A 12,713-nucleotide genomic window follows, 5' to 3' on the forward strand; every position below is an offset into this window, starting at 1 on the left:
CATCACTAATGGTCTAGCAAGATGTATGTGTTCTTCTGTTCTTGCTTTTTTTTTGTTTGCAAAAACAAATTTCAGAAGGCTACTGACAGGGCTGGCCCAAGACATAATACCGCCTGGGGCGAAGTGTAAAATGCCGCCCCCCCCATTATCTACCCTTCCTCTCCCTCCCTCCCTCCCTCCATCCCTATTATCTTCCCTACACCCCCCCCCCTTTGTACTTACCTTTCAGCAGTCCTGCAGCGAGTCTCCCTGCTCGGTCTCGGTGCCGGCTTGTAATGCTGAGCACCGGAAATGACATCATCTTCCGGCGCTCAGCATTACAAGCCGGCACCGAGACGGAGCTAGAGGGCTTGCAGAGGAGAGAGAGGGGCGCCAAGTAGGTACTGAAAATTTGGTAAGCGAAAACCACTCGGCGCCCCTCTCTCTCCTCCGCTTAAAAAAAAAAAAAAAGGGCTTGAGGCGGCAAAGTGCCGCCTCTTCAAAAGTGCCGCCTGGGGCAGTTGCCCCACTTGGCTCCATGGTAGGGCTGGTCCTGGCTACTGAACATTCCATGCTCCCCCACACACAAGTGCACATGAATGCTCTCACACACACAAGTGCACATGAATGCTCTCACACACACAAATACACATCCATGCTCACACACACACATGCAGCTCACACACACAGGTACACATGCATACACATACATATATTTCACCTCCCGCCCCCACTTACCTCTCACCGCTCCTGCAGCTTTCTCTCTGGCTGCTTACGCAGTGGGCGAGCAGCCTCTGTTTCATATGAAGAAATACGAAGATTTTTTTTCAACACGAAGATGAACACCTTAGCATTGTTGCAGTCCATGTACACCCTTTCATGAACACAGTATTCCCTGATGGCATTGGGCTCTTTCAGCAGGATAATGTGCCCTGTCACAAAGCAAATGGTTCAGGAATGGTTTGAGGAACACAACAATGAGTTCAAGATGTTGACTTGGTCTCCAAATTACCCAGATCCATGGAGGCCCCACCTCGCCTTAAAGCATTTAAAGGATCTGTTGCTTTGGTCTTGGTGCCACAGAACACATTGAGAGGTCTAGTGGAGTCCATACCTCGACGGGTCAAGGCTGCTTCGGCAGCAAAAGAGTGGCCATAATGTTATGGCTGATCAGTGTATAGATACAGTATATATAACAGATAGTACACAGTATAGCTGCAAGAATGTATTTATTTTATATACTACATGCACAAATGCACAAAAAGGTTGTTAATTATTAACCACATCGCATCTGAAACTATATATTTATTTGGTTGTTCTTTTTTAAATTTTGAGACTTTGTGCCTCTGGGCTTTGAGGTTCCTAAAATATGTACGGTATGTTATTTTGATTGTCTAAAGCCTTTATTACAATCAACCAAGTAGTTTATTCTGACACAAAATGGTTGATTTTTTTATTATTAAATTTTTTCCAATAAAATAAATGTGACAATGTCTGTTTATTGCTTATGACCGGATATAAATTTAAGATTTTGTGATCAGATAGCTGCAGTACAATAGAAAGGACCTGGAATACACACAACGGCTGGTGTGAGATGTTTACCTAAACTTACACCACACAACCCAAAAACAAGGTGCCAAATTTATCCTCCCCTCCAGTCATACTTACTAGAGAGAAAGAATGGTGAGTAAATGTATGCATCAATGTCAACATCAATGATATATACCTGTAGTTATTAACTACAATCAGTTTTCAGAGTATATTGAAAGCTGGCAAGTTTAACTACAAGGTACATTGGGAATATACCGGCAGCGCCTCCAATTTTGTATAATTAAATCTACAATGAGATATAGAGAAATAACTCAGAAGATATTAAAATAAGTGGCAAAGGGACACCACAGATCTGCAAAGAATTGAGAGAACTTTGGTTACTTAGGAGGAGGCTGTAACCTTAAAAGGCTAATCTATACTTAGGACGAACCATAAATAAAACTAGACCGAGGCCTAGGGTAGTATGTCCAAGTGGTGTAACGTCTTGGGTCACTGCAGCCCAGTACTGCTTTACTAGGGGCAAATTAGTGTGCTGTAATTCAGTGGACTGGTATATCCCGCTTGATATAGGCCAGAGCAGACCTCTGTTATATATCCTTTTCACTTTCTGAGGTGGAACTTCAGGGTATGAATTCATATCTTGTGCACTGTGCAAAAAGAACACAAGCAGCCAAAGTAAGAGGAAAAGGTAAGTCTTGGGTGTGCTGCTCAAAATCACTCCTAGGGCAGTAACCCTAATTAAATAAATGACTGTGCACATTACCTCTGCAAGTGCAAGGCAAACGCCTTATAGCTTGTGGAGGGTTACCCTTGAAGATTTACGGACGTCTTCCCACCCTATTTTCTTCCAAAGATTTTAAAGCATTCAGGATATAATATGCATGAAATGTTGCAACCATTTTACTTGGCCTCAGGCGCCAGTAGAGTAAGTAAAGGCGAGTAAGATTAGTGTAGGGTGTCTTAGTCTAAATCAGAGCAGAGGTGAGATCTGTTATTATCCTTGGTGACCTCTAAGAATTGAAACCTTTCATGGCAGCATCTTTAGCAGTAATCATCCTGTCTGATGGAGATGTAGTAGAGATGAGTCAAAAGGCTATTTACCTTTAAGGGTATTTACCCTTAAATATATGATATGCAGACGTGGCTATATGTTTTGTTGAAGTGTTCTCCAAGGAACGCCTGTGAAACACTTTTAAATGTCCTACATTCATCTGATTCGCTTCCATTTTTTTTGCCTTTGCTCACACTGGAGTACGGTCACCGAATGTGCAAAAAGAGTAGGCTACAAGGGAAATTCTGAATGTAAAGATTACTGCATGCCGTTAGTGGGCACCTGAAAAAGCAAGTTAGCATGTTTAGGTATTACTAAAAGCTTTATTGAGCCTCAAATTTAGATGTCACCTGTGAGAAAAGAAAGCCTCACAGATTTTGCAAAATGTTCCCGGGAAGTGAGAATGCTGCGTTCAGGACATTTCAGGGCTATAAGTAAATTAGTAGTCTGGTTTTAATATACTAACAAATCTAATAATTATATATACTCATAGCATGGACACCTCAGGGCTTTACTTTGTGCTTTTAGCCCCATGTAGCATTGTGCAGCAGAAGCAGAGTTTTCAGGGCCATAAAAAAATACCCCAACCACGTCATTCATTCTGACTTCTTTTTGGGGGCTTCCAGTCTTTACGATTATTTAATAATTTTAATGGCACCATAATATCCCATAGTGGTGTATAATGCTATTGCACCTTAAACCAAGCAGCGGCACATCTGAAGATATTCTTAACATAAAAGTGATCAATAAGGAACATTGAGAAGGTAAATGTAACTAACAAAAATAAACTTGGGAGGAATGTTTTATGATAATGTTACCAACACTATACAATATACAACTATACACCTATAGAAACAATAGTTTTCAGGATCTGCATAATTATTCTTGAGCAATCGCTCCCCTTTTGTAAAATTACTGCTTGAGAAAGGTGATTCTGGCAGCTTTTTTTAAGAGTTGAGTGAGGAGAAGAAAGATTATTTCGGAAAGTTATGCAAGTTTTGACACCTTCAATAAATAAATGCAACTAGGGTCAAAGCTGTGACTTTATATAACTCTTTGAGACCTATAAATGATAACGATTTGTAATTCCCTATAATTAAACAAATCTTATAATCTTCTAATTTACTTACAATCCAAATGTAAACTATGATATTAATTATTCAGTGATAGATATGCACTCAAATCCATAATTTTAACTTTAGGCCTTCAGGTTGTCTTTGTTTGAAGTTTTAGGTTAGCAGTGTTTGTGTTAAGGGATGTTGCCCATTCAAAAATACATTTTTGACGACACTGGTAGAGGCTCAGTTAGAATCAGATCCAGCCGACATCAGCAGAGTCCCCCCCCCCCAAAAAAGGGGGGGTGAACTCTGCTGATACAGTACAAACTAACTGCCCTGGACTGATGAACATGTACAAAATCTTTAACCCTTCACTTTCTCTCCACCCTTTTTTTAATTCCTCTTCTTCTTGTGTCCCCAAAATGAACACTACTCAAATGCATGTGTGGACAGTAATTACTAATTAGCCTCTTTTGAAGCACCCCGGTTACAAAAAGTGTATGAACACCAAATGAACACATTATACTACAGGAAAATGCCCATGTCTCTGTGGCACTACAGCTCTGATAATGGCCACCATCTTGGTTTCTCACAGTTTCTTATTGTATGTGTTATTATTGTATGTGTTTATAAATTGTTCTAATGAATGTAACAGAGCTGCGGAATCGGCCGGCGCTTTACAAATAAGAGCTTTATTTTCACAAACAAAGGGGAGCTATGTTGGCTAACTGTGACTACGTTTCCCTTTAACCAGGAACATTCGCAAAACCTCCATTCCGTATGGCGGAAATGATTTTAATTTGTATTTATTAGAATAAGAGTTATCCACTCATCCTATATAACACCCTTGTTTTAGTAAATATGACCTTCTCTGCCACTAAGACTGCTCATAAGTTACCTTTACAGTGAAAGGTTAATGACTAGGTGCGAATTTGATGGCCTCAGGTGAGCTCTAAACACAGACTTGCTGTTACTTGGGCTGCTGGAGACACCTACGTGTCTATTTTTATTAATAGCTATTTTTCTTCTCCAAATGACAAGACATTTCACTTTTAATCTAGTCATTTAACAGAAATGGTAATGGTAGGTGGGCAGTATTAATGGTACCGCCTGGCAAACTGCATACAGTACATTAAAGAACATTATGGTCCTTATTATCAGCTGGATTAAAGAACCTACTGCAGCTCACAATGCAGATAAAGCCTCTGTGGGGCAGGAATGATTGAAAGCACCTAATCTTTATTATGACATTAAACTTTACTTTAAATATTAATACGGAACATGATGACTTTAGTATTGTTGGTAATGTGGTTGTCGATATTTAAATAAAAAAAATATTTTACCTAATACATCAGTTGTAAACAATTGGATGACCATTGTGGCAGTCAGTCTATTATTATTTAGTTTAGTTTTGTTTCATTCATTAGTCATATAATTTGATCTACACCTTTTAATTTTCCAGCAGGATTAGAATGGAAATATGGAAAAAAATACTTTTCATGTTGTGTATTATCTAATTGTTCTAAGTAACCTGTAAAAACATGTAACCTTGGATGTTGATGTGTTAGGGGGCCCAAAACATTATTTGTCTCCTGTGTTAGCAATCAGTAGCATGAAGGAGGGGGCAGTGGAGATATAGTTTGCTTAAGGCATGAGATAACGTAGGGCTATCCCTGTGTTTATCTCAAGAGTTATTATTGGTTTATCATGGCATGGAAATCCAGAGGGCTTACAATGTAGGGGACCAAATGTACTCTTAACTGGGGCAACTTTGCTAAAAAAAAAATCACATTGAATAGTAAAAAATATTTAAATTAGCCCTCTAGTACGCATTTTCCATGCATGTGCCCGTTTTAAAAAAAATGGGTTCCCTGTTTTAATTTAGAAGAGCTGTGTGTGGTCTCAATAGGGACATTGGGTTAGAATAAAATATTACAGTGGGTTACATTATATCAAAGTTTCATTAAAAATGTCCCATATTGTATGTTTGCTATTGCAACAACATTGCACCTTTTATAGGGCATTGTCTTTTAAGCAACCCAAATGAATGGGGCAAATAAGCCTGCTAATAGGGTTTAAAGAAACTAGTATTAAAATAAATTGTAATGGATGTTCTTTGTCCATTGGGCTACAAGAGACAACCTATTATTGTATAGAATCAAAGTGTATTAGTGCTCAAATTTGTTGTATTTTTCTATTTTGCAAAATAGGCAGTCTTTTTCTGGATTCTTGTGCTATGGGAGTAAGTGACTCGATTGATTTTCATGGATAAATGAAGCAAATCATGATTTTGGAACAGTATCTATTTTCCTGTTTTTAAGCATTACTTAATTTAAGGAGACTATAGTACTGACCCTGCAGCCATCATCACAGATGACGTTACAAGATGAAAAAATGAGCCCATTCAGTCCATGTCAACAACAGCATGGAAACCTGTTAAACAGGCTTGGGTAGAAACCTCAAAAAATGGAAGAATCAGAGATTAATAAATTATAACAAAATGTATAATGGCTCAAATTAAATTTTAAAAAGTATAGTTTTCTGTCCCTTAAAAAATACCATCTGCATATTACTCTGGAAAAGTGGAAATTTAAAAACTGGTTAAGACAAAAATGACATCAAAATAAATAGATTTAGATGGTATTTAATATGTTATTGGTAGTATTAAAATGGCAGACTAGATGAGCCAAATGTTTTTCTATATGCCATCAAATTTCTACATTTCAAAGTTTCTATGACAAGAGAGTTGGTAAATACCTTTAACCCATCTAATCAGAAGTCACTTTGTTGGAAGAGGTTGTATTGTATTGTATTTTTTATTTTTTTAGTCTCCCCTCCGCAATGATGTTGACCTCCTTATTTGGCCTTTACTTATTTTTTTTAGATGAGTTCTGTGTTGATATAATGTAACAATATAGTTACCAAAATTGCTATTGAAACACATAGGAATTTGTTTTTTATTTGAAACAAATAACAAAAAAAAACAAATAGCAACCACAGTCAATATAATAATAGCAATAATTAGTTAAATATTTTTAACCCATTACAACTACCTACTTACTATTGACTGACTATTCTGGAATAAATAATAGAGCACTCATATAAAAAGTTAAAATTTAGTTATTTTGGTATTTGGTATTGCTGTTTTGTTGAGGATTCAATTCCTCTTTCGTATTTTATTTGGTGGTCATTTCTAGTATGTTTACTCTTGAGTTGGATCCAAACCGAGCATGTCTCTTTTTATGTACATAAAACATTCCATGACAAATGTGAATAAAATAATTGGACAATTTACTGTCAATTATGTGCAATATTCTGATGGGGCTGATAAAGCCCAAGTACTAGCCATACCAACGTATACATAAACCAGTGATATGATTAAAAAAACACCTTGCACACGGCTGATACTAAATCATTACAAAGTTTATTAGCAGCTGATGTTGTTGATTTGTACACCAAGAAGCCTTTGAAGGACCAGGAGGTTACCTTGTGCCTCATGCCTGGGTCCCTATTCTTTTTTTTATTTGGGCCCCTTAAATTCCACAGCCACCCTTGCATGCCAGTCTCTTTTGTAAATATATTTGCTCCTGCATGAATCGCTTAAAAAGTTGTATCGATGATTGATGAGCATGGATCTGTTGCATCTGAGTGAAGAGGAGAACATAATACACTGCTTAGCAGGTTCTCACATCTGGCCTAGATTGCTAGAAGTCTGGTTTATCATCCTAAACGTGTCAGTATGAAACTGTGCTCATCAGTATTTCTTCAATAAATATCCAACAGCAGGTCTGCATTCGTAACGGTGCTGCACAAATAGCCTCCACCTGTGACATAGGATGCAAAATGCCTTTATCTGCATATGGAGAAGCAGAAGAAGGCTATCTATATGTGCTTGCTGACATTTTAAACATATCAGCTAAGGTGAGACCAAAGGGACAACAATATGTTTAAGTAACAGGCATCCCCAAGCATGCTACAGGAACACTTAAAGGAGCCGTCTAGTCCTGTTTCTATATCAAAAGCATATTGGAGTCCATTTTAGGTGAGTGTAAATGCATTACACCAGTGGGTCTCAACTCATGGGTCGTGACCCAAAAGTGGGTCGAGACCCTATCTTCAGTGGGTCGCGGAGGGTCAGGGCCGGACTGGAGGCATACCGGGAAAATTTCACTTTCCTGGGGCTGCCTTACACATTCTAGCGGCAATCCGCGAGCAGCAGGCTGTCAGGACCACGGCCGCAACAATCAGGGCCATCAGGCAGCCTCCGGTCCGGCATGTACTTTAGTATTACTCCCCGACCGCAAAGCAAGTTGCTTGATTGGTTTGCGGTCGCTGTCTGCTCCTAGTGGGAGCTGAATAAAGTTTTTCTCTGATTGCTCCTCCCCTCTTCCTGCTGCAGCCCGCGGGCAGCCTTTCCACTCCCTCATCTTTTCTGAGGTTATTTTTGGGTTGCGACTTAATGACCAAAGTGAAATGTGGGTCCTGAGGATACACGTGTTGAGAACCACTGCATTAAACTATGCATTCTTTAGCTATTGGGGCTAGAAAATTATATTTCTCTCTAGTTACCATTCCACTGCTGACACTACTGGAAGCAGGAAGCGTAGTTCATTTTGCTTCCAGTGCATGCCCAGTAGCTCTCCCATTCTAGCCAACAGTAATAACCACAATAACATTGATCTAGGGAAACATCAGTGTATAACTAGTAAACATGTGGTTTCCGTGTGGGCGTGTCAAGACCCCACTCCCGCGACCCAGAGGATTCGGGTCTTGACCCGGACAACCGGAGGAGCAGCGCTCACCCGGCAATCTTCGGGTAAACCCAGAGAGTTCCCAGGTATGCTAAAGAATGCATGCACCAATATGCACACAGTAAAACTCATTGGAGTCCAAGCAATCTGGGGTTTAGACCGTCCCTTTAATTTGGAGAAGGTTCCCACACTAGCCATGCCATGAAGAAGCACATGAGGATTCTAAGTCTTCAAGTAAGTTGTTTTAATGAGATGCTCTAATGTCTGAAGTCATGATGGTGCTTTCCAACACATTACATAGTAAATTTCACTTAAGAAAGTCTGGCTGCTCTGGGTCTGAAAACCATATGACATCCTTGCTAAAGCTGCCAAGATCAAGCCCTGGGATGCGGTCATCTACCATTTTAAGCCACAGGACCATCATTTGCTTCATCCACATTTAGGGATGGCAGATCCCTCACTCTTGTTGCTGGGCTCAGGAAATCAGCAAGACCCAGGGCTCTGGACTTGATTCTAAAACAGAAGGATGGCACCACATGATAACCTTCTTTATTTAAACCCGGTATGTGGGCCTACTTGTAGTTTTACACTTACTGAGGTTTTATTCCTTACATTTTTTGCCTAAACTAGACTCTATATGTAGATGACCTTGACTAAAAGTCCCTAGTTCCTTCTGTCCATCTGCATGAACACTCTTGCCCATAGCTTTCTAAGATAATAGCTCTCATTGTTTTGTTAACCAGCAGGAGTTAAAGAGTGTCTTTAACTGTTGACTTACTGCCACATAAAAAATAAGATATTTTTAATTACTTATCATTCAACATAACATCCAGCATTCAAAAAATAAAACATTTATAACAAAAATGGCTGCTTTCCACATTAAAAGCACAGAGATAATAGCCGGTGTCTAACGTACCCTTGGCTAGTGAAAGAAAACCTGAAAAATATCCCACTATATATTTTGTAGGGCTTTTTTTGCTAGACAAAAGTACGTTAGACACCAGCTATGTTCCCTGTGCTGCTAATGTGGAAAGCAGCCAGTTTTGTTATAAATGTTTTCTTTGCATGCAACAGATTGGTAATTTGACTTAATATTCTTCGTGTTGGGTGGGCCAAAATAATCTGTAATTCGTCCTGGACAGAAATTCTGAATTTGATTGGGCTATAATAGCAAACCACAAAAAGTTCGAGGAAATTTCCAATTACCCTAGTTTATGTTGCAGATCACATGCAATAAAACCCGGGCCTAAATTAGTCTTAAAATGATCTTCTACTTTGCTGTGTGTAGCTGCATACTTCATTTAAAGAAAGCACACAGAAGCAGCAATCTCCTTATTACAGGAAAAACCTAGTCAAGAAATATTATCTCAAGTGATAATGAAATCATGGCATCTATAGTCATGGGAAGGACACTAGGTGAAACATTTTGCCATCACCTGCTTTAATTGGAAGAATGTCTCTGACAGCCATCTATTGTTTTAATGTTTATACCTCCAAGCACTGGCATCCATCCTGCCTTCACAATGACAGCTAGGAGCTGCATGGAAATGTTCCATTGTGTCCCATGATCCCTCAGTGAAGACTGCACTCATATCCTACTGTCAACTGGATGGAAGCCATTGAGTACCTTGGTTTATTGGGAATTATTTAGTTTACTTGAAGATGTTGAAGATGACGCCTCAATAAATATTTTGGCTTATGGCTGCTAAAAACATAACAAGTAGCATGTAACATAACAGTTTGATTTACAGAGACAACAGGTGAGGAGGACACTGCTCACACGAGCTTACAATCTAGAGATCACGTATACTTCTTTCACTGACTGCAGATTAGCAGTGTGGTGTTAAACCAAATATAAAAATATAACAAAGGTTTGTCTACATTCAAAGGTATTTATTATAAGGTAACAGCACAGCAAACACATTTATCTCATATATACCCGCATAGCCAAACCCCACAGGACAACAACCCCCTTTTATCTCTCTCTCTATACATATAACAATTCCCTTCAACACCCACTGTTAAGCCTCCAGATCCGATAATAGCTCACTGCTGGGAGCTGACTCTTACCACATCCACCATGGAGGAAAAGGAAAAGAACTGAAGGAGTTCATGTGTGGCATTATATTATATACCCTTCATTTGACATCACATCCTGTTTCATCACTTCTTTAGTGAACTGTGGGAGGGAAGGCTTCTAAGAACGCCCACCTTAACCTATTTCTTTTGTTTATGGGGACAAGACAAGTTTCCACAAGCAGGATATTGCCAGAGTCAGTGTAGTCTTCCCTCCTTCTGGCCCTAGATGTCCTCACTCCACATGTGTAAATATGTCAACCTGATGTCATGCAAATGAAATCAAAGTGTGTGTTATCTCGTCTCTCCTCTTTCTCTTTATCTCTCCCTATCTCCAACTTCTCAACATCTCTCCCCTTTCTCTTTATTTCTCCCCTTTCTACCCCTTTTTCTTTTTATCTCTCCCCTTGTTCCCATCTCTCCTCCTTCTGATTACTTCTCTACATCGCTCCCCTTTCTCTTTATCTCTCCCCTTTCTACATGGACTTCCTTTCTCTTTATCTCTACCCTTTGTCCCCAATTCTCCTCCTTATCATTACTTCTCCTCTTCTTTTTTATCTATCCCTTTCTCTCTATCTCTCCCCTTTCTCACCTTTTCTCCTTTTTTCTCATTATCTCCCCTTCTCGCTATCTCTCCTTTTTCTTACTGTCTCTCCTCTTTCTCCCCATCTCTTACCTTTCTGAAGTCCTGTGGTGGGAGTGCAGGGTTTATTACTACTGCTCCATTGCAGTGCCCTTCACTTTGGACCAGTTAGAGGGGATCTTTGATATCCAGCGGTGGGCAGTCCAGTCCACCTGCTAGGACCTATCTGATCCTAGTGTTGGAGAGATTAAGGGATCTATGCAGGTTACTGTACCTAGCAACGCCCACTACTGTCAGGACCCAGCAAGCAGGTCGTGTAGGAGCCCAGTTGCAGAGGATACCCTTGATGCATCATGACTGGTAGGTAGGTACAGACACAATAGGCACACAATAGAAAGCAGGACTGGAATCGAAGAATAAAGGAGAACTGTAGCGAGGACAGGGGAACTGTAGCAAGGACAAGGGAACTGTAGCGAGGACAGATGAGCTGTAGCGAGGACAGGGGAACTCAGAATGGCGGGGGAAACAGCTTGGAAGCCCTCAGGCAGGGCACACGGCTTGGAAGCCCTCAGGCAGGGCACACAGCTTGGAAGCCCTCATGCAGGGCACACAGCTTGGAAGCCCTCAGGCAGGGCACACGGCTTGGAAGCCCTCAGGCAGGACACACGGCTTGGAAACGGCTGGACAGGTAGGCAAGTCTGGGAAACGCCAGGGTCTGGTACACAAATCTGGATCGTGAACGTAGCCAAGGTCATACACAGGAGATCAGAATGAAGTACACAGAGCTTTAGCACCCAGCCAGACACTCTGAATATGAAAATCAATGGAGGAATGGTCAGCATTGACATGAAGAATGAAATCAGTGTCGTCTCTGAGCAGTGAGAGTCACCCAAAATATCACATGACTGACAACAGACCTCCAGGTCTGCAGATAAAGGAAGTATATTGGAATGAAAAAAAAATAAAACAGAGTGTTTGTCATGCTAACCTATATTTTTTTTCTATACGGCTTACACTTTAAAACAAGGAGCTGCAGCAAGATGGCTGCTTTCGCATAAATAAAAATAGAAAAATAACAAGACACAGATATAAAAAATACGCAGATATAAGTGGTCATTGTTACCCCTAGGGAAATTACCGGTCCTAGGTCCAAATAATATAAATATAATAATATAATATTTTGTCATGCCATTGAAAGGTTTTTTCACATATCTGTTTACACCTTTAAGACCTCAATTTTTTTCATACAATAATTTGCATTTACATTTTCTTATAATATGTTCATGATTTTAGACCATTTACATCAACAGTGGAAATATTTTTATTTAATATCATTGATAATTCATATTTAGAATCTTATTATGCTAGTATTGTTATAATAATAACAGAAACTTTTCGGTGGAATTTAAACTTTCTCGACGCATTACCTGAACTGGGAACTAAATTCTATTTTACTTTTTTTAACATTAAAAAGTGCATTTAATGTCATTTCTCCTCGATCTTGTAATAGATTATAAACTCGCAGGGCACTCTTCTCATTCTGCACCAGCATGTTTAATGTTTGTTCATCTTATTGTAATTTTGTATATTTGTAAGTTGAATGTTATTGTTAATTTTGCTTTCTTCCCTCATTGTAATAGCAATCTACAGGCAGCATTTAAAAA

The 12,713-nt window shown here is 39.5% G+C and overlaps 1 protein-coding gene across 1 annotated transcript in view; it reads left to right on the forward strand.

Annotated features, from left to right (window-relative positions):
* Positions 1-514: 514 nt before the first annotated feature.
* The window catches only part of LMX1B (LIM homeobox transcription factor 1 beta), a 111,968-nt gene continuing 99,769 nt past the window's right edge, over positions 515-12,713 (forward strand). Inside the window, exon 1 of the mRNA XM_053473964.1 lies at positions 515-520. Coding sequence (XP_053329939.1) covers positions 518-520 — 3 coding nt within the window. The 5' untranslated portion in view covers positions 515-517. The remainder of the gene's footprint in view (positions 521-12,713) is intronic.

Source organism: Spea bombifrons, chromosome 8, assembly GCF_027358695.1.
Source record: "Spea bombifrons isolate aSpeBom1 chromosome 8, aSpeBom1.2.pri, whole genome shotgun sequence".
NCBI classification, from domain to species: Eukaryota; Metazoa; Chordata; class Amphibia; order Anura; family Pelobatidae; genus Spea; species Spea bombifrons.